Below are 27,577 nucleotides of genomic sequence, written 5' to 3' on the forward strand. Positions count from 1 at the left end.
CAAATGCCTGTCTGTTTAGCTTTAGGTCAATACCACTTCTGCTAGTTTTGGCTTCCTAGTGGGTAGTATGTGGCTGTGGTTTGGATTTGTGCTGGAAACAGGGTTGATATCACAGGGATGCTTTTGCTGCTGCTGAGCAGGGCTTCCACAGAGACAAGAGCTTTATGTATTACAATGTCTGTATCTCAACCCATGAGTTTTCTACCTCTTACTGTTCTGATTGCCTCCCTGACCCCTCCAGGAGAGAGTGAGGAAGTGGCTGTGTGGTGCTTAGTTGCCTGGGGTTGAACCACAACCCACTTAAGAAATGGGGCCACGTTCTCATGGTGGCTCATGAATCACAGAGGCACAAAGAGCTGTCTGGAAGCAGTGAAAAGAGGAGAGTAGTGAAGACACTAAACTCTCTTTGTAAAATCATGTCCAGAGAAGGGCAATGGAGCTGGTGAAGGGTCTGGAGCACAAGTCTTAACGAGGAGTAGCTGCAGGAGCTGGGGTTGTTTAGCCTGGAGAAAAGGAGGCTGAGGGCTGACCTTATTGCTCTTCACAACAACCTGAAAGGAGGTCGTAGCCAGGTGGGGTTGGTCTCAACGGGATGAGAAGAAATGGCTTCAAGTTGCACGAGGGGAGGTTTAGATTAGGCAATAGGAAAAAATGTCTTCCAGGACTTGGAATAGGCTGCCCTGGGAGAAGTGATGGATTCACCACCCTTGGAAGTATTCAGCAGATGTGTTGATGTGGCACTTGGGGACGTGGTTTAGTGGTGGACATGATAGTGCTGGGTTAACACTTGGACTAAATCTTAGAAGTTATTTCCAAAGTTAAGCTTCTGTGACACTAACCCATGTGGTATATCCGTATTTTCACGATGCTTTTGTCTCTGAGGAAGTGTTGCATGTATATTTGTAGTGAAAAGGGCATGACTAACAGTACCTTATTGTCTTTTTGTACCTTATTGTCTTTTTGTACCGTTTTGCCTTTTTGAAAGTTGTAACAGATACATTGTGGACTGTGGGACGTGTACTTTGTATGCAGGACACGCGTAATGAAAATGTCTTTGATTTTTCATTTGTTTAGGGATTCTAAGGGTCTTAAACAACCATGAGCAACCCGTTTGTACAGATTGTGGAGCCGCTGGACCCAAAACAGCCTCTGAAGAAGTTCTTTAATCTGAGCAAATTGGGAGATGTGAGATATGGTACGTTGACAACACAAGGAAAACATTTTGTTTACATTGAACAGAACTGGAACGGGTATTGCCACATTAGATGGTATTTGGTCTCTGAAGAGAACTATGAATTCGAAAGATATTTTTTTAAAACAAAATTTGAGGAAAATTTACTTCTATAAATTTAGAACTACAAAAATATTGGCAAGATCACGGTAATATTTTCTCAAGATACTGTGCACACAGCAATCTTGTTTTTTCCTGAGTGGATAAGGAGGGCTAGGCAAAACTAAGAGCACAAGTTTTCTAATATACTACTGAGCTACTGTGAGAGGCTGGAAAGGATCTAACACTGATATGACTGAATCATTCAGAAAGATAATTCAGCTTTAAAAACAGTGCTGGTTAGAGAATCCTTTCTGAGGAGAATCCTTTCTGAGGAGGCTTTTTCTTTAGTTCTTCTGACACTTCACGGATCTTTCATGTGGCACTGGTAAAAATTTTACAGTCTGTGCCACTGAGTTAGAAAGAGGGTACCTATAGCTTAAAGCTGTCTATGTTACATGGTTTTGGTCTTTCAAAAAGGAAACAGGTGATTAAGGAAAATTTAGGAAGCAACAGGTAGAACATTGCTGAGTGTCAGCAACAAATATCCATTACAGGCTAAGATAGTGTGTAAGTGAGAAATCAATTAATGTCAGACTTGGTGTGTGAAAAGCAGAGATGAGTCTTAAGAAGTAGACAAATACACGTATGGCATTACCAATTGATCCATTCAGGGATTGCAAGAGTGATAAAATCCAGATTCTTTAAAGAAAAAAAGATGCAATTCTCACTACCCAGCAGAAAGATGGAATAGCTTAGCAACAGAAGAATGGGGCGGGGAAGGGCAGGAGAATATTTTGGAAAAAACCCAAACCAACAACAGCAACAATAACCTGCCAAAAACCCAAACAAACAAATACTCCCAAAACAAAACAAAAAACGACAACAAAAGCAACTGAAATTATTCTGAATTACTGTATCCTGAATAGCAGTTGTTTGGGGTTTTTTTTTTAATAATATCAGTAATGAGGTCTCACTGTGATTAAGTGACTTTTATGTCTCAGGGCCCCTGTGTAGAAAGTTGGGACAAACTTCTCAAGAGATTTTGAAATATAAATATTCTGAGGGGCAATCAAACATCTATTATTATAGTGGACCAGGGGGGCAAGTCTTGAGTAACTTGTGTTTTTTTAATTCACACCCATTGCCTGTAGTAAGGCTGTCAGTACTGCTCCAATAACATTTTGTGTCATCTTCTACAAATATATCTAATCTGAAATAGATTAACAGATGCACAGTCTAACTTCCATTCAGTTTCATTTTCCGTCTCTTGAGAAGAAGAGACTGCATAGACCACTAAAGCTGTGCTTTCCAACATGTCTGGTAGAAAATTGTTTTTCTAGTGCATTTGTATGTGTGTGTTCAGTGGCAAGAATGAGAGGAAACTGCAGAAAAACAAGGTGAGCACAGCATGTTTTCCAAGTAGCGTTGCTGTGGAGGGTGGAAAAGCTGTGGAAAAGTCCTTTCAGCAAAGATGTCTATGGTCTCACAGGAGCTGAGATGATAAATCTACTCAAAGAATTGAGGGGAAGAGGTCAGTTAGTACTGACCTCCTGACAGAGACAGAGGCTAGAAAAGAGGATTTGATAATTTGGGATAAAGCCTTGTGAAAATATGGGGTCAGCACTTGAAGAACTGTCTGCCCCAGGCATGGAACTTTGCACTTGCTGACATATGCCTTAAGGTAAAACTGAATTTGTTTCTTGCCTCTTCCCCATGCAGCACGCCTGCCGTTTTCTATTCGAATCCTCTTGGAAGCAGCAATCCGTAACTGTGATGAGTTCCTAGTGAAGAAGGGAGATGTTGAGAATATTCTCAACTGGAAAGAGGTGCAACACAAGAATGTTGAAGTGCCATTTAAGCCTGCAAGAGTTATTCTGCAGGACTTCACGTGAGTTTGATGCTCTCCAAAGCTCGGAAGGGGGGCTTTTGAGAGTGCAGCAATGCTCAGCTTGGGGTGGAGGGGTGAGCTGAGGGAAAAAATAACAGTGAGATATTTGGAAAACCTTTTTTCAAGTTTCCTTGATGTCATGCTACAGACAACATTTGAAGAGGCAGACACTCAGGGTAAAAGCATTGAGTGAAACTCTTCTGGGATGTAGAAATAAATATCTTTACATAACTTCAAAACAGAGGGGAAGAAAATGTGATGGATTGCATCCAAATGCATTTGGATTGCATCCAAATGAGGCAATCCAAAGTTTAGAGGTTTTGTTCTTTGAAGGGAAGGGGAGTATTGTATTTTTTGTGTGTGTTTTTTGGTTGTTTGGTTTTTTGTTTGTTTTTGGTTCCCCAGGATCTCTTGCTTTCAATTTTCTACCCTTTTCAGTTCTCAATTTTAACCCGCATCATTACTTTCTCTTCCAAGTCAGTATTATTTCAAATACATTTTTATAGACTTCTCTGCTATTAAAAAAATGAATGTCTGTTTTTCCCAGAAGTGCAAACTGAGATTCCTACCTAATGGACTCTGAAAAGTGGGACTTGTTATTGCAGTGTGTTTAGCCCCCATGTGTCAGTAATAATCATGTAATAGTCCCTGGTAAATGTGGAAAGTCAATTTTCAGGTTGAACAATAACTTCTAACTATTTTCAATACAGCATTTGACTTGCAAGTTGACTGTTCTTTGTACCTTCATACTCTGTCTTTATAGAACGGTTTAGTTCATCCATGGTAAGCCCTGTGCTGCTACAATGCCAGTTGATTTTCTTTCTCAAAAATAAAGGGTCTTAGCTGTCATACCTTCTGTTTGGCATTTTTGTATCCAAGTGCTAGAGACCCAGTACAACTCAGCTCCTAAAGACATTAGGAAAAAGGGGCTAAACCTCCACTGAAAGAAGTGCTTATTTCCTGGCTATTTTTCACCTGCTGGCTGTTGTTAACACTTAAAAAAGCTGGAGAACAGAGAAAGCTGAACTTTCAAGTAAACATTGTTTCCTCTGTTACTGCAATTCTTTCTTGCCCCCTGCTCTTCTGCTGAGTTTTAAAAATTTGCCTAGAAGTATGCAGGGCAGCTGCATTCCTGAAAAATGAGCTCTTGGACAGGCCTCTGAGGAATCTTTTGAATAAGGCAGCTTTGGCAACTCTCCAAAAGCCATACAATTACATTCAAGTTGTCCTCATTTAGAATTATTTAATTTCCCTGTTTGGATCATTCTCTAATTATTCTGAGTTCTTCTAAATACTGGAGATGGACGTTGTGTCTGTTCCATTTCAGTTGCATAACATTCATAAGCTGGCAAAATGACTCTTCCACTGCTTCCCTCCCACCCCTGCCCTCCCCCAAATTCCCCTAGGTAGCATTACATAATATTTGCTATTTTCCTTGTAATATGCATATCCTGGGAGGTCAAACTGCTTCACATTGCTGAACAATATCAGTTAATTGTGTTAAGGTTAGATAATGTGGACCCTTTTTACTGTTTATTTTTTGTAAATATTCAGGATTTTCAAGGTAAAATTCTGTGGAAATTACAAAGATTTTACTGTTCTTGTTGCATTGTTTCTGATGTATACTCAAATGGTAATAGCTTCCTTATAGTCAGAGTTGAAAACATAAACTCTTACTGCTTTGGGCTGCTCTTGCAAAAATGTAGTGTTTTCAGTGGGTTGCTGACTGATGCCAGATCCTTGAGTGCACATCAGAGAACTCTTTTTGCCTCATTAGCCAGCAAAATCAGATAGGCAGATATGTAAGAGGGTTTCCCAAGTTGATTGAAAATACCATGGTAAAATATACCTAAATAGAGCTGACAATGTGAGAAGCTGTGAAACATCAGAAGCTTCATTAAAATAAATATTGAAATGTGTGTGATCTCTTAGGTAAGTCAGGTGTTGAAAGGCCAGAAGTTCTGGTTATTCACTCCTTATTTGCTTATGAATAAACATGCATTGCAGATGGAGGATGAATGAGAGACTCTCAGGTGCATTACTTTGACCTTTTGTACAGTTTATTGACCTCACATAGGAAGGAAGGCAGGCTTAATTTAGGGATTTAAAAATCATTTTGGTTGAATGAGACATACAAACATAGACAAAAAGATCTGTTAACCTTTTTCTGAGTTATTTGGAGTTCAGGGGGTTGCTGGATGTTCACAAGATATGTGACAATTCATAACAATATGAATGTTGGCTTTTAGCTGTTTGAGTGCCATTTGTGATATAAGGTCTTTTGTCAGTCATAAGTACAAGAATTTGTTAGTAGGAATGCATGGTGCACCTTATTTCTGCCTTTGTGTTTTCCAGTGATCTACCAGGACAGTTAAATCCACTTCTGAAAATACAGTTATTCTGTGAAGGTGTTTTGCAGTCAAGTCCTAAGTTTGTAGCTTAGGAAGTCTCATGCCCTGCTCTGCCAGTTTCACCTGAAGTGTGGAACATACAGGTTACAGAGAAGGTTCTCCCGTGCCTTGCAAAACTTGGAAGAGATGACTCTTGCCTTAAAATCAATTAAGTAAACATAGCAAAGAATCAAAAAAATAACACTGTTGTTTTCCTTCTCCCCACTTCATTTTTAAACTGGGGAGGAGAGAGGGGAACAGAGCAAAAGAAGAGAAACCAGTTCAAGGTCCCTAAGGAATGCTGTCTAGGAACAAATTTCCAAATTCTCAGCCAAGCATGTAGAACTGCTTCTGTTACTTGATGAATTTTGAGTTTAGCTTTTTATTTTTGCAGTGCTCAGGATATAGGTACAGTTCTGTCCCTTTTGCTCTTCTGACTTTGTCTTCCTAAGGGTCTCTTCCGCAGAGAAATGATCTCAAGACTGAGGATATGGCTGTGGTTTGCTTTGCATGTGACAGCAGGTGTCTGTTCTGCATCTCCTGGATCTCAGTTGTGTTTGGTTTGGGGCTTTTTTTCCCCCTCTTTTCCGAATTGTTTCACCATGCTTATTTATCCTCTGTTTCAGCGGGGTGCCTGCCGTGGTTGACTTTGCTGCGATGCGTGATGCTGTGAAGAAACTTGGCGGGGACCCTGAAAAAATCAATCCTATCTGTCCTGCTGATCTAGTGATAGATCACTCCATCCAGGTTGATTTTAACAGGCAGTAAGGATACAAAATTACTCGTTACTTCTTAGTGCTTGTAAATAAAACGTACTGATCCTCAAGGTAGTTCCACTGGTGATATTCTTAGCATTTGTAGTATAACATGTTAGACTTTAAGAAGTATTTAAGTTAGATTGTTGGGTTGCTGTGGTTTAGGGGGGCGAATTTTCTTTTTTCTATGCCACATCTCTTAGCAGTACAAGCCTGGACTAATGGAAACTAGAATGTTAATAGAAACAGGCTCAACCCAGACCTGTGATGTTGTAATTTTCCATAATAATACTGCATTATTAGTAGGTGCTCAGAAATAGCTTTTTTTTCCACATGCACTTTTTTGACCCCGTAGGGCTTTTTGGAAAGGACAAACACAAATGTCTCCTTTCTTCTTTACTTCTCTAAGAATAGACCTGAGCTACCGTAGGCCCAGCTCTGAGGAGCTGCTTGCTGCTTCAGTGCTTCCAAGCAGAAGAGCTTCAGCTGCCTCTTATCGTGTCTCCTCTAAGCACAGGGCAGGAACATAAGGCTTTTAAGTCCTCCCCATGCTACAAAGAGACAAACACTCACTAGCAGTCACTAGACCCACAGTGAAATACAAGACCTCTGCATGGAGGTCCTTCTGCACTCCAAGGTACATAAATATGGGCCTACTGAACTGATCTTCCAAGCAGATCCTGCAATTACATGTTTTGTGATGGTTCCCTTCCATCTTTTTTGTCTGCAGTTACCTTCTTGCTAAAATACACTGTATTTATTGTCCTACAGAGGAAGGAGTTTTGAAACTGGCCACTTAAGTAATAGCATTGCAAAGAAAAAAATTCCTGGGAGGTGGAAATTAAAGAGCATAAGAACCCTTTCTCAGTATTTAGAGGTTTATTTAAAATAAACATACTGAACTTCTGGGCAGAAATATACTGCAAAGCCTGCTGCTCAGAAGAATGTTGTCAGTTTTCAAATATAGCTTTCTTCATACTTTTTTTAAGTGTAGACTAGTAAAGATAGAAATTCTCATGGTTGACATTTTATAGTTGAGAGGGGAGAAAAAAGCCAAAAAATTTTGACTTATGTAACTGTCAAAAATCAACTGCCATTGACATTTTTTCTAGAGGTGCTGCTTCTTATTCTTAACCCTAAAGAATTTAGATACAGATACAAAATGAGAAATAAGCACCTGAAGACTGATCTCAGGGCTAATGGATGTTCTAGCACTAATATATTAAATGGGAAACCTAACCTTTTTTCTTTCTAATTTGCATTACTCTGTTTTTTTAAGATATTTGGGAAACAGAGTATTTCTTTGTGAACAAGATATGATTATGTCTTTAGCATAGGAAAAAAATCAACTATTATGATTCTTTTTCTATATTATTTTAATAAAATTCATTTTATGTTATCAGTAGTATGCAGGACTTAATATAGATCATTTTTTGGTACTCACTGTTTTTTGTCACAGCCTCATTTTATTTGTGTTAGACTCATGTATATATAGAGAGAACATTGGCTAGCTCTATGCTTCAATTCTTTCAAACTCTGCAGATGTAAGTTAGGCAGCTTTTCACTTTTTCAAGTGAAAAGTTTGTTAACTCTGCTTTGAAACAAGGAGACTTCAGGCAGCACCATATCACAGTGATAACCTTTTTTAACAGAAGTTGCATGTCAGTTGTGTTTGTTGCCTTGCTGGTTACTTCTGATTTAAGTGCTGGAAAATTCGTATTTCTCTAACATGTAGTGTTGTTTTTCTCAAGCTACAAGTTTAGTGCTAATCTGCATATGTAATATGCATTATTTGAAGCAGAGTTCAGGTATTAACTCTTAAGATTTCTTAATTTCTTTTCATTGGTTGCCTGCAGTGATATTAAACAGATGTGATTGATCAGCATTCACATTAACTAATAAATCTTCTTTTCTTTCAACATTTGGGTGTATCTGACCAGACATAAATTTCAGTCGGATGCTTTTGATTCTGACAACTGATTATTTTCACTTGCAGATCAGACAGCTTGCAAAAAAACCAGGACCTGGAATTTGAAAGGAACAAAGAAAGATTTGAATTCTTAAAGGTACTGAAGAAAATAATCTTATTTGTGTGGAAAAAAGTACAGTGAGTGGAAGTTCTGTCAGTGCTCATGTGCATTGAAAATTTTTGACTCCTATTCCTTTTGTTTCAGTGGGGCTCTCGGGCTTTTAAAAACTTGAGGATTATTCCACCAGGCTCTGGGATCATCCACCAAGTGAACCTGGAGTACTTGGCTAGAGTGGTGATGGATCAGGATGGCTACTACTATCCAGACAGTGTGGTGGGCACTGACTCACACACCACCATGATAGATGGCTTGGGAGTGCTTGGCTGGGGTATGTGCAGAAGTGTGTTGTGAATATCTCTGAGCTGAATAAGCTGTGTTTTGGGCTCTGGTGAATTGACTCTGGGTGGCAGGTTAGCCCCCAGTCACTCCCTCACTCCTCCTGTTAGCAAATGGGGGAAGAGAACTGGAAGGGCAAATGCAAGATAAAACTGGTAGGTGGAGACAAAGACAATTTAAGTGAAGAGGGGTGAGTGTAGGGAAAGGAAATGAAAGAAGTGATACAAGGACAGTCAGTCACCACCTCCCATCAGCACACCAAAGCCGAGCTAGTCCCTGGGCAGTGGGTTCTTTGGAATAATTGTCCCCACCCCTCACCCCCCAGGTTTTATACTTGGCATGATGTTTTATGGCATGGAGTATCTTGTTGTTCAGTTTGGGTCAGGTGTCCTGGCTGTGCCCCCAGCACTGTCTTGCCCTCCCAATGTCTTGCCCACCCACTTGCTAAGGGGCAGAATGAGAAGCAAAATATATTGAGACTGTGTTAGCACTGCTTAGCAATGCCTCAGACTTTGGTGTGTTGTCAACACTGGTATGGTCGTAAATCTAAAACACAGCACTATATGGTCAACTATGAAGAAAAGTTACTAACCCCAAATGCAAGTAACCTGATAAAGTCTCTTACAGTTATTTAAGAATTTTTAAGTAAGCTCCCTGTTCTGATAACAGCCTCAGATGATTTCTGCTATGTGTTGTTGGTTTTATGTTTGGGTTTTTCACATATTTTTTTCTATTCTGCATTTAAATCACAAGGAAGTAGATAAGGAAAATATTAAATAAAGGAAGGGGATTGAAGTGTCATTGACCATCCAGTTGTTTCTTAGTCACTTGGCTGCTTTCAAAGTGTTGATGTATTTAAAAAAGTACTGCAAATACTAATCTCTTGGATTGAAGGTGCTGAAAATTGAATCTGAGACAGTTAAATATGGCCAGAGAGGACATTGTGAAAAACAGGACTGTGAAGTATGTTCTCATGCTAGTACTCTACAGAATACTTGTTACAGGAGTAAATATAAATAATTTATTTGGCTCATAGTGGTGAACTGCAGTGCTTGAATTATTGAATAAATGAGTACCTATGGAATGAAAGTATTTGCAGTCATCCCACATGGTAGCAAAAACATCAGTTGAGACTTTGTGTTTTTAATATCCCACCTATACTATTGTAGCAATATTGGTTTTTTGAGACTTTCTATCAAGGGTGAAAGAGTTCCTGTGGGCTTAGAATACAAATGTAAACAAGTTCAATTTATTTAAAGCATGAGAGCTTTGGGTTCAGACACATCTCTTATGCTGTATTTGATTGTACCATACACAGAGACATAATTTAGATGATGTTGCAGCACCAAGAGCTGCTTGGAAGAGTGTGACTCTCAACCTCATTTTTCTCCAGAATTTGAAAAGTAAGGCTGGGCATAATCTATACCATATGAGCCTAAAGTGCCTACTCTTGGATCCAACATTTCTTTCTAGTGGCTGGTAACAGTGAACTTGTTTCATGCTTGCCTGTGGTAGCCTGTCAGTCTAACAGTCACTAACTTGACTGTTTAAAAAAGATTCAGCACCTAGTGAAAGGAGTCACATGATTGGATCTGTCACAGAATTATCTTTTATATTAACATAGGTATACTATTTTGCATAAAATAAATCGGAAATTATTTTTCAGAACCATTCTTAGGTTAAGTGGGAAAAAGGATTGGAGTAGAGGTTTGGCATACATAAGCAACTATTACAGGCAGTTTGTTCTAGCTCAGTATTAATTAAGCTAAACAGAAGGTAGAAGGTTTGAAAGTAGAAGATAAATGTAAGAGGGACTTTCTATGGGCAAAAAAGTTAATTACTAGTAAACATCATGGGTTTATTAGATTGCATATGGCTATGACATCTTGGTTAAATTAGCAAAATTAAGTAGTAGCTTGAATTACATTCCTCTAATAGTGAAGGTATGCTTACACAAAGGTTCCCCACCTGCACATGACCAAACCCTGTTGAAACTTAATAGACATAAGGGAAGATATTTCTGTCTTAACAAGTATCTTTTCTGTTAGTATTCTTTAGTAATCTTCCTTTCCTTCCAAACAACTTTTGAGTTTTTGTTTGGTGACCAGCATTCATGGTCTGCATACGTTTCACTCACAGCCCATCATGTTCAGTGCCGTGTCAGTGGTTCTTGGTTAGTGCATTGCACGCTTAAACATTAAATAAAACTTTTACATCTGCTATTATAAAAGCAAAGCATCCTAGAGGAAGTTACTTAGATTTACCTAATATCCTATCTAATGACTTGGGAATAAGGATGAAAGTATGAAACAAAAAGAAATTTAAAAGCCCAGCCTTGCAGAAACTGGAGCAAGATGAGGACTGCCCCTTAGCAGAAGACTAAGGCTGTCTGCTTTTTCTCCTCTTTTCGCCTTAAACAGAATATTCATCAAGCAACTGATGTCATGTGTTTATCTTTGACACATTACTACCTTTCTGAATGGTTGCATTGTGTACTCCTGTTGCATACAGGTGTGGGTGGCATTGAAGCAGAAGCAGTGATGTTGGGGCAGCCGATCAGCATGGTGCTTCCTGAGGTGGTTGGCTATAAGCTGGTAGGAAACCCTCAGCCACTGGTAACATCCACTGACATTGTGCTCACCATTACCAAGGTAAATTACCAAGGTTTGATGTTTTTCTATTACTGCTAAGAGCTATGCATGCTCTGTAGGGCAGAGCCACTGTACTGCAGGCTTAAGAACCCTATGTGTGCTTCCATGTAGTAATTTTGGACTTTTTTAAAGCTCTGTCACTCTGTGTGGGTTGGAGGACAATTCACTAGGCAAATTTGTTTTCCAGAAGCCCAACAAAATATACGTCAGGATATTTTAGAATTCAGTAATGTTTTTGAACAACAATGCTTTCTCCTCTGCCTCAAAAGAAACACCTTGACTTGTTTTTGAAGTCCCCACTTAAAATAAGGCAATGTAAACCCCCCACAAAACAGACAGTAAGCACTGCAGTCTGATTTCTTAGATATGCAGATGTTTGACTCGTCATATGTTCATAGTACGTTTATTCACTCTCTGCATTGTCACTGAATTAAGAGTATTACTGGGTCAGCACTGATGCTGGAGGTCAGAAATCTGGTACACAAGTTCATCATGGGATGCTGTCTCTAGAGAGACCTCCAAATGGGGAAAGCCAACATTTTTTTATTATTTCATCCAGATGTGTGTGTGTTCAATTCAATTCATGTACTTGAGCAGTTGGTTCTCCCTGTTTCCTCATCTTCCTGGGTTTACTGGCTGAACATTCCCCACACAGTTCTCCTCTTCTTAGAACATGATGTTGACAAAAATACGGTTGTTGTAAAATAGAGTCTAGTTTAAATGAGAGGAAGAGCAAGTTTTAGAAGGAACACGTCCTGATGTTGTACCTTACTATTGAAACCTTACACCTCTATGTTCTCATCTTCATAATTTAGTTTACCAAAAGCTTCCTGGTTTCACATGGCTATAGAAACCTTCATAAGAGGTTGCTCTGAAGCAGAAATCTGGATTTCATAACAGACATGCTCAGCTTGTTTGACACATAACAATGACAGGCACTGTATTTTTATAACAGCACCTTCGTCAAGTTGGAGTCGTGGGTAAATTCGTGGAGTTTTTTGGCCCTGGTGTAGCCCAGCTGTCAATTGCTGACCGAGCCACCATTGCCAATATGTGTCCAGAGTATGGAGCAACAGCTGCCTATTTCCCAGTGGATGATATTAGCATTGGGTACCTGATACAGACCGGTGAGTGTGAGAAGAGACCACAAGTTAAAGGCGTATTTGAAAGCAGGCCTCTAGGTCTATATGGTGTAGTCAGCAGTGGGATTGAATCAGGTGGAGCCTTTTGAGCTTCAGTTCATTTCTTATTGATATTTCCATATTGAGGCCGTGTCTTGCTCTGTGTTTAGGAAGAGCTGGGTGTTAGACTTTTGGCAGCTCTGCTTAACCCTGCCTGAACCTGGCTTGTCCAGATGACAGAAGTAGGAACCTAAGATTTTTTTTTGCAAAAGTCACTAAGTCTGCTCAATTGCTTTTCTTTCAGAGAATCTCTAATATTTCTTTTGAAAGAGCCTAGGTACAGTGTGAACGGTGAAATGGCTTGTTATGCATTTTTTCTTGTTCTGTCAGATGGTAGTTCCTCTGTTACATTTGCATTTTGGTTTTGCTATATCTGGCTTTCATCTTAGGACGTGACAAAGAGAAGGTTATGTACACAAAAAAATATCTTGAGGCTGTGGGAATGCTAAGAGATTTCAAGAACTCCTCTCAGGATCCGGACTTCACACAGGTTAGAAACTACTCTGCCTTCTGACTCCTTGCTTTATGCCCTGTCCTATTTCATTGTGACAATTGTATGTTTTTCATGGAAAGTAAGAAATAGTCAAGGGACTCCTTATCCTTTGGTTTGGTTCTCAGAGCTGTCTTCCAGGCCCAGTGAAATCAGCTGGCTCTTCAGCTGTGAAAGCTTGGGCATAGGTATAGAAAAGCTCTCAACTGACCTCAAGCTGGTGCAGATTCTGCAATTTGTTCCAAGTAGTTTTGAGAAGTCCTGTCCAGACTCAAGTGTACCTGTGAAAATAATGTGGATGTTATCTGTGTAAGCCTTGTTACAGTTTTACCCTTGTTCTGTTCAGCAAGTTACTTTACTTCGTGAATCAGGACGCTTGAAAGCTCTGTGGGGTAACTGCAGACCACACAAGTCATTTTCTATGCAAGAAAATCAAGATCTTACCCTGTGTCCAGCAAACTCAAGAGTATTCCTGGTTTTCTCTACAGTGAAATCTTATCTTGTATTTGTGTTTAGGTTTGCATGATTATTCAAAAACTTTATTAGATATGGAAAGATTCAGCGCACTATAAAAGCAAGGTTGGGACATGGGTGAGGAATAGATATATAATCTGCTTTGGTTTGTGTCAGTACCAGGATTTCTTTATATCATTGTTTTCCCTGCTGCTAGCATGTAAAAGGAGGAATTAAAAAATTATTTTTTGTTGCTTAGATGCTTTGGTCACATCAGGTTTTTCAGTAACTGTAGTACTTTTGATAGCCATACCTGTGAGGTGGCAGTGTCTGAAAGTAGAACTGTTCTTTTTCTTCTGATCTTTCCCTTCTTGTGTGTCTGTGATAATTGCTGCAAATAGACTTAAAGATGTGCAGACTTAGCATCGGTTCAACAGCAGAGGTAAGAATACCTGTGGCTTAACTGGCTTCAATTTATCATGCAGTGCTGAACCACTCTCTGTTGGTCTTATTTGAATAGGTTGTTGAGTTGGATCTCCATACTGTTGTACCTTGCTGCAGTGGGCCAAAAAGACCTCAGGACAAAGTTGCTGTGTCAGATATGAAGAAGGACTTTGAGACTTGTCTGGGAGCCAAGGTAGGGACTGGGGACGTTTGAGCATACAGACTAATGCGTGCTTCTAAAAGGTGTCTGGTGTTCAGGAACTACATTCTGGTGTTAACTTGTGCATTATGTGTTTGCCTATTGAAAAGTTGGAAAATGAGGATGTTTGAATGCAGTTTCGAAGATGACAGCAGCAGTGAGTAGTATAAAATTGGGGGTTTGCTTCTCTTGTATAATAGTGTTTATGTCCTATTGAAGTAGTAATTCTTCCTGACCTTATGTCTAACACAGTTGAGACATACACTAGAGATTTCTGAACTAGCTGTGATGGGGGGTTGTTAATAGAGGAGACAAAGTACCTAGTGCACTGAGCTCTAAGCTTAACTACCCAGCTTCCCAACAGGTTATGCCCTGAGATCCACAGTGTAGTTTTCAACTAAGTATTGAATCTGTTCAGCAGATCAAAACTGCATGTGTCCCTGTGACTCTGTGATGGTGGTGGTAAAGACAGAAAATGATGTCTTCACTCTGCATCATCCAGTCAAAGTGGTTATTGGAAGAAGAGCAAGATTTATTTTTAAATTAATCTTGCCAGACACTTTTTTAAATCAGTTTGAATCCTTACCTTATGCAGTAACCATCCTTCTTAATGGCAGTACAGAACTCCAGTGATTTAATTCAAGAAACCTAAACTACAGCAATTCCCAATAGTTCTTGTTTTCTTACATTTTCCAAATTCCATTAAGTGACCTTATGCTTTCAGATCTCTAAATGTATTTTTCATGGCATGAACAGTGCCTTCTTGCTGTATTTTTCCCGGCTGTTAGGCTTTTGCCTCTCAGATCAGCTCCTGGCATCAGTTTGAGCTATTTGATAATCATGGCTTAAAATTCTTATGTGTTTTGGCTCAAATCTCAGGACGAGCTTATGTATTAAGACTATATGTGATCAGAAATCTGGAACACACAGAAGCAAGAAGCCACATGAGCAATCTGAGGAAGGATATATTCATGCAGGAAGAAAATACAAATTTTTCTTCAAAGGTTGCCTCCTTTACGAGTAAGCAGAGAGTGGGATAAACTTTGGAAAAAATTATTTTTGTCCACCACTTTGACCAGAGACACAAGTCTTCCCCACTAGACCTAAAAGCACAAGAATGGGTATAACTGACAGATGCTTCTCACTGGTGAAAAAAACAGCTCATACTAATTTTTAGTCAAAATATTTATTTTTAACCCCACATCCTTTTGGTTATTTTCTCCTCCTACAGCAAGGATTCAAGGGATTCCAGATTGCCCCAGACCGACACAACAGCATAGTTAAACTTAATTTTGAGGGCTGTGACTTCGAGCTTGCTCATGGTTCAGTAGTGATTGCTGCCATTACAAGCTGTACAAACACCAGTAACCCCTCAGTTATGTTGGGTGCAGGTAAGTTTATTTGCCTAATGTGCAGTAGGTTCTCTGTGGCTCTGGCTGTGTGCTCTGTGGCTAAAGACAATGATGATGCTGATGTAATTCTACATTCTAGCACAAAAACAGTGCTGGTTTTGTCATTTGGAGTGCTAAAAGTTTCTAAGGTAGCAGAAAGACTTATGGAAATGGTAGCTATAAATCTAGGTTGATGAAAAAGTGTTTTTCCTGCACTGTCTTCTATATAGAGCAAGATGGAATTTAATAAACCAACACCTCTGACACTTTTTAAATGCACAGAAGCTGTTACACAGAGCTGAGAAGAGGCTGTTGAAGATCAAAGCTGCAAGGAGAGGGACAGTGAAGAACTGTCTATGGGTTTAAGTCTGAGGGTGCTGTGATCTGTCAGCAGAGTACAAAACACACACTTACCTAGAGGTTGCCCTATATAGTTGTTGCAACAAGAGTCTGAGGGTATGTTAGGGATGAGTAGAGGAGGAATATTATGTTCTCAGGGATGGCCATTTTTCAGACCCTTTTCGTTTACACCTTAACTGCATCCACAGAGTGGTTGAAGGTGGACTTTGTATGCCCCACTACAGAAGAGTTAGTCTGACTTAGTTGTACTAGATTTCTGGTAAGGAGGTTTTTCATTTTTAACCTGGTTAGTCTGTGCAGAAAATTTCTCATTCCTAATGTGTGCTTCTGGCAACGAAATATGAATGAAGAGTGTCAGCTCAAAGAGGTCAGTATATACTAGACAAGTCTGGCCACTTTCCCAGGTGCTTGGCTACATGTTCACATATTTATTTATTTCCTCTGCAAGCATATGCATAGATGGTACCTGTCACTATAGGATTGTCACTGCATTAGGATTTACTAGACTGTCAGACTGTTTGTGGGATGGAGACTTTTTTCCTACGAGGGTCAGAAGGGATATGCAATGGGCAGTACAAAGGCCCTTGACCAGAGGGCCTTGACCAACCTTCCTGGCTGAAGTCATGTCTTCCTTGTTCCTGTATAGTGCTGGGAAGTTTTTGGCTTGTCGACAGCCTCTGTCAACAGTCACTTTGTTTTTGGTTTTTCAATGTGGTATTTGTCACCTGTTCTTAGGGTAGCATTTATCTTTGGATACTTTACAGTACCAGCAGTTCACTCCCTTCCCAGGCACAAAAGGTCTTTTAAATTCTAGCAAAAGGACAAAGTCCATCATAAACCAAGATGTGGGGCAGAAAGGGAAGCAGCAGAGAGATCTCCTTGTTTCCTTACCCCTTTGAGAGGAACAGAATTGAACAAAGTCTCCCAATTTACTTGCCCTTGACAGGACAGCCAAATCAGCTTACTCCTTTCCTCAGGTCCATTCTGATCCTGATCACAGACATAGAGCTGTATCTTTTCTTCCGAGAACCAATAAGTAGGTTTTTTCCAGGCAGACTATCTTTGCTCTGCCCCATTCCCTTAGTTTTAAGTGGGTGTATCCCTCAGTTGTGCCACCTGTTTAGGATAGTTTCCTCAAGTATTTGGCTCCCAGGTTAATGGCATGCATTTTTAACCCTCCCTGAGGTAGCAGGCATGCTGATCTTTCAGTCAGCTTGGCTTAATAGCTCTGTGGGTTTGAAGTGTGGAATGCTCTGCAGATACATGGAAAGTTGACACTTTGAGTGCCTTCACTACTGCTAAATGCACAGCAGCCTGAAGAATGTAGTCCTCATGATCTTGTGCTCAGATATATATTTTTGTATATCTTGTACACTAAGCAGGGACTGTGTGTGTCTGTGGGGATAGTGATGTATGCTGTAGGAGCCTTGACAGTCTAATCTGACTTTACAAGGTATTGGATTAAGGTTGCTCAAACCAATTTAAGTTCTGGCATTTCCTTGCCAGTTTTAAGAGTTTGACTTTGCCTTCTTTTCAGACCTGGTATGAGCAAGAAGACAGAAGCCAACACTTTCAGACAGGCTGTCAGTCTCTTAGGTCCTATGATGGTCACTTGTTCATGGTCACATTTTCAAAAATATCCAATGGCTTCAGTTTCCGCAATTTCCTTTGGTACCTAAGGAGCCTCAGCAATTTCAGGAATGGGGCTGCTGCTTTAAATTCATGTGTGTAGGCCATTTCACACAACACTTAGAAGTGGAGGTCTCCAGGTCACGTATAACAGAGCTGCCAAACACCTGGCAAAGACAAAACAATTTGATGACATCTTCCTGTTGGAGATCATGTTGGATCAAAGCAGAACTGATGTATACTTTATCTAAATGGATGTAATGTGTGAGACAGAAAATGCAGCATGGGAATGTGAAGTTTTGCATAGTTTGCATATCTGCTGCTTCTTTTATATTCATCCTGGAAAAGGGCTGGAGTGGACTAGTTTTCTGAACATTCAGCAATGGATAATTTGTTTCAAAAGAAGGAATTTAGGATGAATGTGTTTCTAGTAACATGCTCCACTGAAACATCTCTATGTGTGTTACAAATCCAGGAATGGTAAATCAGCACTCTTGCAACAAGCTGTAGAATGTGAGATAGCTAATTTGTGTGAAACTCTAGAGTTGGTGCTCTCATAGCCTTCTGCTTCTGGGAGCAGCAAGTCTTATGTTAGCAGTTATTTCAGCACCTACTAGACCACAGTAAGTGGGAACTTAATAATTCTTCATTGCATTTTTGTGAGACACTTGTCTTACAAAGAACATTCTGAGTTTTGAATGTCTACATGCTGCCCTAGTGTGAGTGCATCTTCTTTAATGCAACTTCCAGCAACCTAGTGGAACAGAAATGGATCTACAGTTCAACAGAGGTCTTGAGCTCTAGCTGATTATTAGGGAATTAGTGCTGTTGGCTTGCTGTACAATTTCATTGCTGGAAATGCTGCCTTTTCTGTTCCCAGTCATTTAGTGGTACTTCTCTTAACCTGATCTACTGATTCGCCAAACTATCTCGCTTCCAGGGAAAACTGCAACTGTCCTTTGCATTTTTCAGGACTGCTTGCTAAGAAGGCTGTTGAAGCTGGTTTGACAGTGAAACCGTACATTAAAACTAGCCTGTCCCCAGGAAGCGGGGTCGTCACTTACTATCTGCGGGAGAGTGGAGTTATGAGTTACCTTTCCCAACTAGGGTAGGAGTGCTTTTCTTACTGTTGTCCTATGGCTGCTTAACTAAAAGCACTGTGAACAAGTAAAGCAATAAAATATTTCTCTGTGCAGCTTAAAAGATATCGCAGGTACCTTATGGTGTGATCCTGCCTGAGTTAATGCATTGCTGTTGTGCTGGCTGGCTTTGTACCAATGATGAAGAAGGCCTGCTGTACCTTCTTGAAGACTTAAGTTCTTAAGCAGGAAAAATGGGTTATTTTCAAGGCTAATTGTTTTGAAATAGTATAAATTACACTATATTGTTGTCCTCTCGCTCCATTCTTTGTGCATGGACAATCACTGCAGTGATAAAAGTAGAGGACATCCTCAAAACTGCTGTTTTCAGCAGCAATTAATTTGTTAAAGCAGTACATCTTCTGAAAGTAACCATTACTACCTGCTAAAGGGTTAAATGTCTCGCTCCAAAATATCTTTCTGTTCACTGATGATTTTTTATGCTCTTTTTAGGTTTGATGTGGTGGGTTATGGCTGTATGACGTGTATTGGCAACAGTGGACCCCTACCAGAGTCTGTTGTTGAGGCCATTACACAGGTAAGCAGTTTTTCCTGTACAGCTTATCTAGGTAGGCTGTTCTCTGCTGTGTGCTGTTCTGAGCTTTGTTATCCTGTGCGCTGCCTCTTCTCAACTCTGTGTGAAGTCAATTCAGTCTGTATTTTCTGTGGGAAATGTTTTGCAACAGTCTGGGAGGAGACAGATTTGTAACTGTCCAGTCATTGCTGTTGCAGTGCAGTGAGGCTCTACAGACTTGCTGGGTGTGTGAATTCTGCTAGCATCTCAGTTATCCTTGTCTCACACTCTCTCTTACAGGGTGACCTCGTTGCAGTGGGGGTGTTGTCTGGCAACAGGAATTTCGAAGGGCGTGTCCATCCCAACACCCGTGCTAACTACCTGGCCTCCCCACCACTGGTTATAGCCTATGCAATTGCAGGGACCGTCCGGATTGACTTTGAGACAGAGCCTTTAGGTAAGACTGTCAGGATGCTTCTTTTAACAGCTTATGAACAAAACTGTTTGGAATTAAGCTCTTCAGAAACATTTGTCGTAGTGAAGTGCTTCAAAGTTTTAAGTATCTCTGGGAGACAAAACATGCAGTTGTTAAGAAACAGAGCAACAAGGAGTCCGTAGGATGGAGAAAGCAGGAAGCCAAGCCTGAGCAATATTCTCATTCCACTGGGGCATGTTTTTGGTTATATCTGGGTGATGGTAACCTGACTTAGCTTTTATAAGCAACCTGATTTAGTAGACTTTCCTTGAGCAGGAAGTTCAGCTAGACAACCTTCAAAGATCCTTTCCTACAAAAATGATTCTATAAATTATTCTAGAATGCCACTGGAAGTCACAGAATAATGTACAGGCATTATCAAGTTTATGACACACTTTTCTGTCAAACCCCTGTAGGTAAAATAAAGTGTGTCTTGTGAGTGTTAAAAGGAACACATAGCTAGAGGACACAGTGATGAGCTTTTTTTCTTCTTAATGGAAAATTTGTGGAACAAACGTGACAATACCATTTTTACAGGAGTAAATGCTTCGGGGAAGAAGATTTTCCTGAAAGATATCTGGCCAACAAGAAATGAAATTCAGGCTGTTGAGCGTCAGTTTGTTATCCCTGGGATGTTCAAGGAGGTCTACCAAAAAATAGAGGTGAATTAATCCTCTGGGCAGTAATTGATTGATGTACTGTGCTATTCTGAAGTATTAAATAAGATAGTCTTGATAATGAAATGAACCTTTTTCTTCTATTGCTGTTCTTCTGTTCTAGCAAATATTCAAATGAGTTTTTTTTTAAAAAATGTCTTCTGACTAATTAATTCTTACAGTCATGTTCTGAAAATTGCTCCTTATTATGTTGTTTCTGAAAACTTAAAAGTCAATGGGAGTATTTTGTTTTTCAGACAGTAAACAAATCTTGGAATGCCTTAGATGCTCCTTCAGATAAACTGTATACTTGGAATCCCAAGTCTACCTATATCAAGTCTCCTCCTTTCTTTGATGGTTTGGTACGTCCATGCTTTCCCTTTGAATCAAGCCAAAGTGTGTAGTGACCTTGACTAATTTTAAAAGTGAAGCAAAGACAAGGGGTCTGAGGACAAGGGCATCCATCATAGCTTATCGAGGCTTTGGTTCTTAGATGTTAGAACTGCAATATTGTGTTCCTTTTAATACAAAGGCGTGAGTGAATCTGAAAATTGTAAAGATTCCTTGTCAATTCAAGGCTTTTGAAAAGTCCCCTTTACCTTTTAAGTTGAAATACTTTTAAATGGTCACAGAGCAAGTGAAGAACAAGAACAGGAAACAAAATACACAGTTCTGCCTGTTTGCATTTTGCACCAAATGGTTCAGGGTTCAGATTGCTATTTCAGTATTATAAAGAAAACGTAGATTTTAATGCATGCAAATGCTTAGGAACCCTGGATTTTCATGCATGTATCACAGGAAGCCTCAGCTAGTTTTCTTATCTCATCTGTTTTATTCATGCATGAACCTGCTGACAGACAGCCAGGGCATCATATTTTGTTCAAGAACATGAACATTTTTAATAGGGTTGTTTTTTTTCTTTCTCCTAACCTGTATAAGAAGGGAGACTTTATTTTGCAATTTGCACTTTTTAAGAAAGGTAAAGTAATTGTTTTTCATATGATAATTATTTTGTTTGTGTTTATGATGGCTTAGACTTTGGCTCTTCAGACCCCGAAAGCAATAGAAGGTGCTTATGTCCTGTTGAGTTTTGGGGATTCTGTGACAACTGACCACATATCTCCAGCTGGGAACATAGCCAGAAACAGTCCTGCAGCCCGTTATTTGACCAGCAGAGGGTAAGCACTACTTCTTGTTTTTGTTATGAATTGAGAAGAGGAAGCAAATCACAATTGCTATACCATGTTACAGGCACACATACCTTCTGTCTGTTCACATGCCCTTGTGTACCTTGACGGCTGCCCAGAGAACACATAAATTAAGAAAGAAAAACATTTCTCTTTCTGCTACTTCAGCAGTTGTCACCAAGTGTAAGAAGTTGAATAGCATGTGTGAATCTGTTAGCACTGTAGAGCTGATGACATTTTTATAGAGAAAGGGGAAGAAGATAACTTTCATGCTGATTTTTGCAGTACGTCTGTTCATAAATAAGGGAATCAGGATTTGTCACCCTATCAAAGCAAAAGGATCGTGGTCCTTAGTGCCAGAAATTGGGTTTATATTAATTTCTAGCACATGCATCTGTTTTATAGATCAAGGCTCTTAGGAGCTACAGAACATCTCAAAGTTTAGGTTTCAGTTCAGCTGCAAAAACTGGCAGATCTGTTGTGGCTGGAGTCCAAAATCCTGTAAAATATCGGTCTTTTACTATGGCCAGTCTGTCAGTTTAGTACTTGGGATTCAACTTAAGACAAGATTAGGACTTACCAAGTTTACCTGTCCAGTTTTAACAGACAATATAATGCTTTTATTCTCTGGTTTAGCACTTCTTACAACCTTAGTGGTGTTTCGAAGAACAGCACGGACTTAAAAAAAAAAATCAACCCACTAGACCTAATAATTTTGAAGAGAAAATGGATTAAAACAGTGCAATATACTGAAAACCAACTGCTCTGGGCTCTTTGACCCCTGCTGTCTGTCACTTCAAAATCCGAATAGTCCTACACACATTACGAAACAGTTGCTGTATGTCGTAGCTGCTCTTTGGATGTAGCCCAATGCAAACAGCCTCATTTTCTGTCACATTCTGGCACATTTTTTGTTTACTGGTTAGGCTGCAGTGTCCCATCGTTCTCATATCTCTGCTTGCAAATGAACTTCTGTAGTTCTAACTTTCAGCAGGGGTCCTTGCTGCCTTTTAGGTATTTAGTACAGTGCTCTGTGTCTGTTCTAGATGCTATAGTAATATAAACAACAAGGAGAATTTTCAGTGGCCAGCTATTAAGAAAAGAATTGTTGCATCTTCTGTCTTAATATGAATTATATCCTTGCGTCACTACTAGATCCTGTTCTCTAGGGCAAGGATTGAGAATACTATGGAAGCTCCTTTTTATGACTAAACTGTAACTGTGTTTTAATTATTTTTCCTTTCCTTCCAAACATCTCAAAAGTAGAAGTATTAGCTAATTGCCAAGCTGGGAACTTTGTACATACCTGCTTCAGAAACACCAGTTCATTGCTTCCATTTTTTGAAGCCCAGAGTGCTTTAGTCTGAAAACAACACCATTTCCATTCTTCTTTTCCTTTAATAGCTTGACTCCTCGAGAGTTCAATTCCTATGGCTCCCGCAGAGGGAATGATGCTGTCATGGCCAGAGGGACATTTGCAAACATTCGCTTGGTCAACAAATTTATTGATAAACAAGGACCTCAGACTATCCATTTCCCTTCTGGGGAAATAGTAAGTACACATGCTGCTCTTAACTGGGGCTCATTGACAACTGAGTGTTAGTGCTGGCTTTTCTTCTTACAGCTTAGGTCATTTACTCAAGTGCTTTTCACTAAAGCTAATTGAGGGGAGAGGAGCTGTATTGACCTCGGGAAGCAGGTCACACTACCTACAATACGGTGCTTTGAGGCATGTCAGTGGGGGGTATAACCACTCTAGAAGCCGCAGGGGAAGGTGCACGTTTGTGTTGGGAGTGAGATCAGACTAGAAGCCACAAAGTGCTATATGGTTAATATCCTTAAAGTGCTGCTTATTGGAAGGTGTGGGCTTCAACCGTTTATGTGGGGACACTTTTCTCCTCTTTTGTCTCGGGAACTGTTCTTCCACCCTCAAAAAGTTTATTAAGTGTTTACCATTTTTATTCCAGCTGGATGTGTTTGATGCTGCAGAAAGATACAAGCAGGCTGGTCATCCTCTGATTGTGCTGGCTGGGAAGGAATATGGTGCAGGAAGTTCCAGAGACTGGGCAGCTAAAGGACCATTCCTCTTGGTGAGTGGCTGCAGTAAACTAGAAGGAAAACAGTACTTGAAAGTGCATTAATGTGTCAGGAAGACTAGTTTATGAGCAACAACCAGGGTAGCTCATTCTCACTTTAGGTAGCAAGAGCTGTTTTGAAATCTCAGCTGTCTCCAAGAGCCACAGCAGAGTTGCAAAAGCTGTTTAAGTATTAATAGATCTTGTTCAGACTGGAAGGCTTGACTGATCTTCAGAAATCCACAAGCCTACACCAGAAGGGCCTGTTTCTTTACTTGTGCTTCCCATAACCCCATAAACCACAGGTCTGCTTTCAGCTGCCTCCTTAAGCTCACTTAACAGAGAAGCTAGAAAGTGTAAGAGAAAAGTAGTATCACTGAAAAAGAAATGTAACATGGCTTCACCATGGGAGTCTAATAGAGATCCACATACTGTGAAATATCTCTTTCTTTCTTTGTCTTCCAGTCCTATGCTGTTTACCAGCCCAAACTCTGATTAAAGCTTTCTTGGTATGGAATTTGTGTATTATTAGAAAAAGTTTTATGAGAGTTAGTGTTTAAGTTCAGTTAAGTTTTTGGAGTTTTCTCTGGTGATGCTTTTATGTGTTAACTGTATTAACATGTAAAATTTCAGAAATTACTTAAACTGCACCCTGGAGCTTGTAGCGTGGGAGGGCAACACTGAATTAGGAAGAGTTATGGAAATAACTACTGGTGCTCTACATAAGACATGTTAAAGTAGTATGCAGGATTTCTGAGAAAGCAGGTGTAACTTTTTTTGATAGGCTTCTTCTAAAGATGTTTGAAAATTAATGTGTAATCAAGTCATCTGGACAGTTTGCTGTCAGAAAGACCTGCTGATTCTACCAGTAGCTGGTAAATAAAATGGAGGGGACCACAAAAGAACCGATTTTCTTCTTGTGAGTACTGAAAGGCTGTCCTGAACCGTGAAGATAAGTAAACCTGTTTTGTGTTTCCCAGGGTGTCAAAGCTGTGCTTGCTGAAAGCTATGAGAGAATTCATCGAAGCAACCTAGTAGGGATGGGAGTGATTCCTCTGCAGTATTTACCTGGAGAGGATGCAGGGACTTTAGGACTCACTGGACGGGAGCGTTACACAATTATCATCCCCGAAAAACTAAAACCACAGATGAACATCCAGATTAAGGTATGACACGCCAAAGAGCTGAATTTTCTGAATCACTGGAATTTCACCCAAAATTAATTGTCTCTTCAAAAAATATGCCGTCCTATGTCAGTCAGCTTCTCTCACTTGAGAAAGGGACAATTGAGATGGTGGAGAGGTAGAAAAAAGTAATTCTAATAGGGATTAAAGTGAAAGAGGGTAGAATTAGACTAGCTATATGAATAACAAACCACTGCCCAGAGAAGCTGTGAATTCCTTCTCCCAGGAAGGGTCCAAGGTAGGGTTGGATGAGGCTTTTAGCAACCTTGTCTAGTGCAAAGTTCCTGGCCCGTGGCGGGGGGGGTTACAGGTCATCCTTACGGCCAAACCATTCTATGATTTTATGGTTTGCTATAATGGGATATAAAAGCATGATGCTCAAACTGTTTTATTTAACACAAAGCCATCCTGTGTTTTGGACCAGTCTCTCAAAACCCACTATAAATTTTTCTTTCTGTTATAAATGAGGCAGCAAATGCAATGAGTCTCCATACCATGTTTATTATCGTTGGTTTTATACCACTTTCCTCTTCAGCAGCTACCTGTAGTCTAGTGTGAAAAGAAATAGTGGTGCCTGTTTACTTTAGCTTTCTATCACAATTTTCTAAGATGGCAAAACTATCCTAGTGGTCCTTATTTTACTATGATGTCAAGTGACATGTGGAAGGTTCTGCTGCTTAAATGATTTTCTTTAACCCCAACAGCTGGATACTGGGAAAACCTTTCAGGCCATCATGAGATTTGACACTGATGTGGAGCTCACTTACTTCCACAACGGCGGCATTCTGAACTACATGATCCGTAAAATGGCATCCTAATTAAAAAAAATTAGGCAAAAAGGTCCAGGTTCAAGCCTGCTTCCAGTGAGCGCAATAAACCTGTAGTAATCCTGCATTTGAAAGTGTGAACCATAAAGTGAACAATTTTTTTTTTTGTGGATTGTATTAGAAGGCTTGTTTACAATGATGAATTTTTCTGTGTATTGGGAAACTGGACAGGCCCATATAAAGTAAACAGCATTTATTATTTGTTTCGTATGGCAGTTGGCTTGACTTACCTTAGAATACAGTGCAAAAGTCATTAAGATACTGCTGGCATCTTTAGAACTATTGGAGATCATGTGCTGATTTCATATATTCGGTCCATTTAGTCTGAAGTTAAGTTTTATGCTCGCATCAGTGATCTAAAAGTTCACTGACAGTATAAAACACTTTTATTCCTTCCTGATTACCTGATACTGACTTGCTTTCTGATTCAGTCATCAGAATCTGAATCTAATACTGAAATTATTTAGCTGTTTATTAATTTTAAAAATGTGAACTCTGTTTAAAATCTAAGCCTTTGTGGAAAGGTGGACTTATTGGGGATATTTCTAATGGATAAAATTAAATTTATTTTTAAGAAATTTGGTGGTTTCTATCATTTTATCCTTAGTCCTGGGATGCAGAACAAAACTTTGACTTTAAACTCTTCTCACTGTCCCTGTATGAACAGAGTCATATGAGTCTTGACTTCTCATGTTTCATTTTTGTTTCATTAAAGAGTCTGCATGAGACAGGATGAATACAAATACTATCAGATACTGGTAGTCTTCTGTAACCCAACAGAACACTGGTGTGATGTACTTCTCTCTGTTTTGTGCCCTCAAGAAGACAATCTCCATAATTTCAAGATCCTCATCAGCAATTTTTATGGCAGTTAGCAACCAGTAATTACACCAATGCATTCACTGAAGTCAGTGACTGCCCATTCAACAATACTACGTGAATCTGTTTACAGTGGTAACAAATCTCCTGTTACTTGGAGATAGACAAGGTTATAGTACTAATTCTCATCTTAACTGTATTTAGAGCAACTGCCACAGCAAGTAATACAGTGGAGAAATTCTTTCAAAGTAATATCCTAATGTATTTTTAGTGCAGTCAGCTCTGGATATTTTTCTAGATAAAAAATAACTATTTAAATAGTTCTGAAAGAAGCAAAGAGACTAAAGGAGGGGATAGAGATTGCACTGTACCTGCTTGATTACAACAGACAGACCTCCACTAAGACGTTGCAGGATCTGGAGCATCTCTCCTGAGGACAAGCTGAGAGAACTAGGACTGTTGAGTCCAGTGAAGAAAAGGCTCAGGGACATCTCCACTGTTTGTGTGCAAATATCTGAATGGAGGGCACAAAAGAATATACAGCCAGAGTCTTTTCAGTGGTGCCTAACGACAGAGCAAGCAGTGGGCGCAGATGCTGTCTGGACATTGTCCCGGGCAAACTACCTTGGGTCACAAGATGACCTCTAGAGATCCTTCCCAGCTGAGATCCCTCAGCTGTTCTGTGATTCTGTGAAGCATCTTAACAGAGAGTTGTTAATATGGCCACAATCTTAGTAATAAATATGCAACTTTGGGTTCAATGAAAAAAAAATCAGATGTTCTTAAAGGTCAGATAAGAGTGCTGGTGTTCTTCCCCACCTCCCATCCCCACTGTGTACTGAAGGGAAGGCTTGTTATATCAATTTGAATTCTAATTAATGTGTTACCCCGTCAACCTTTATTACTTATTTAGGCTGAGCTGCAAAGTTTAGACTGAAATTCTTGTTTTCAAAGAATAGAAAAATACCAAAACTTCTCAAATTCTGTAACTTCCCAGTAGTTATTACTCTAAGCTGTGAAATTTAGGGCTGATTATTTTTTATGCCAAAAATCAGAGCAAACTGATACTTAAGGACTGTGATTTTCCAAGTACTTTTAATTAGAAAGTGCTAAAATGGCCTTTTTCAAAAATCTGTTGTTCCTATTATTTTTGGAGGGAAGGCATTATCCAAACATAAATCATCTTTATTCATTGTTCGAAGTGCATACAGCTTTCATGGTAAAAGGCATG

General features: G+C 39.6%; 1 protein-coding gene across 1 annotated transcript; it reads left to right on the forward strand.

The window, feature by feature from the left end:
• Nucleotides 1-1,074: 1,074 nt before the first annotated feature.
• ACO1 (aconitase 1) lies at nucleotides 1,075-26,105 on the forward strand. The gene is made up of 20 exons (XM_018085999.2): nucleotides 1,075-1,195; nucleotides 2,993-3,161; nucleotides 6,178-6,315; nucleotides 8,303-8,372; nucleotides 8,481-8,664; nucleotides 11,184-11,323; nucleotides 12,279-12,450; nucleotides 12,894-12,994; nucleotides 13,968-14,084; nucleotides 15,322-15,481; nucleotides 18,443-18,578; nucleotides 19,063-19,147; nucleotides 19,424-19,580; nucleotides 20,136-20,260; nucleotides 20,512-20,616; nucleotides 21,290-21,432; nucleotides 22,846-22,993; nucleotides 23,409-23,531; nucleotides 24,497-24,682; nucleotides 25,405-26,105. The coding sequence occupies exons 1-20, from the start codon at nucleotides 1,099-1,101 to the stop codon at nucleotides 25,516-25,518; spliced, it is 2,670 nt and encodes an 889-aa protein (XP_017941488.1). The 5' UTR covers nucleotides 1,075-1,098; the 3' UTR covers nucleotides 25,519-26,105.
• Nucleotides 26,106-27,577: the final 1,472 nt, after the last annotated feature.

The sequence above is a fragment of the Manacus vitellinus genome, unplaced genomic scaffold (genome assembly GCF_001715985.3).
Source record: "Manacus vitellinus isolate BGI_N305 unplaced genomic scaffold, ASM171598v3 scaffold_9_pilon, whole genome shotgun sequence".
Taxonomy (NCBI): Eukaryota; Metazoa; Chordata; class Aves; order Passeriformes; family Pipridae; genus Manacus; species Manacus vitellinus.

Coding starts and splice junctions, on each gene's coding strand:
- ACO1 (XM_018085999.2), top strand. CDS start 1,099: ATGAGCAACCCGTTTGTACAGATTGTGGAGCCGCTGGACCCAAAACAG. Junction 3,162..6,177: donor GTTATTCTGCAGGACTTCAC/GTGAGTTTGATG, acceptor CCTCTGTTTCAG/CGGGGTGCCTGCCGTGGTTG. Junction 14,085..15,321: donor AGACTTGTCTGGGAGCCAAG/GTAGGGACTGGG, acceptor CTCCTCCTACAG/CAAGGATTCAAGGGATTCCA.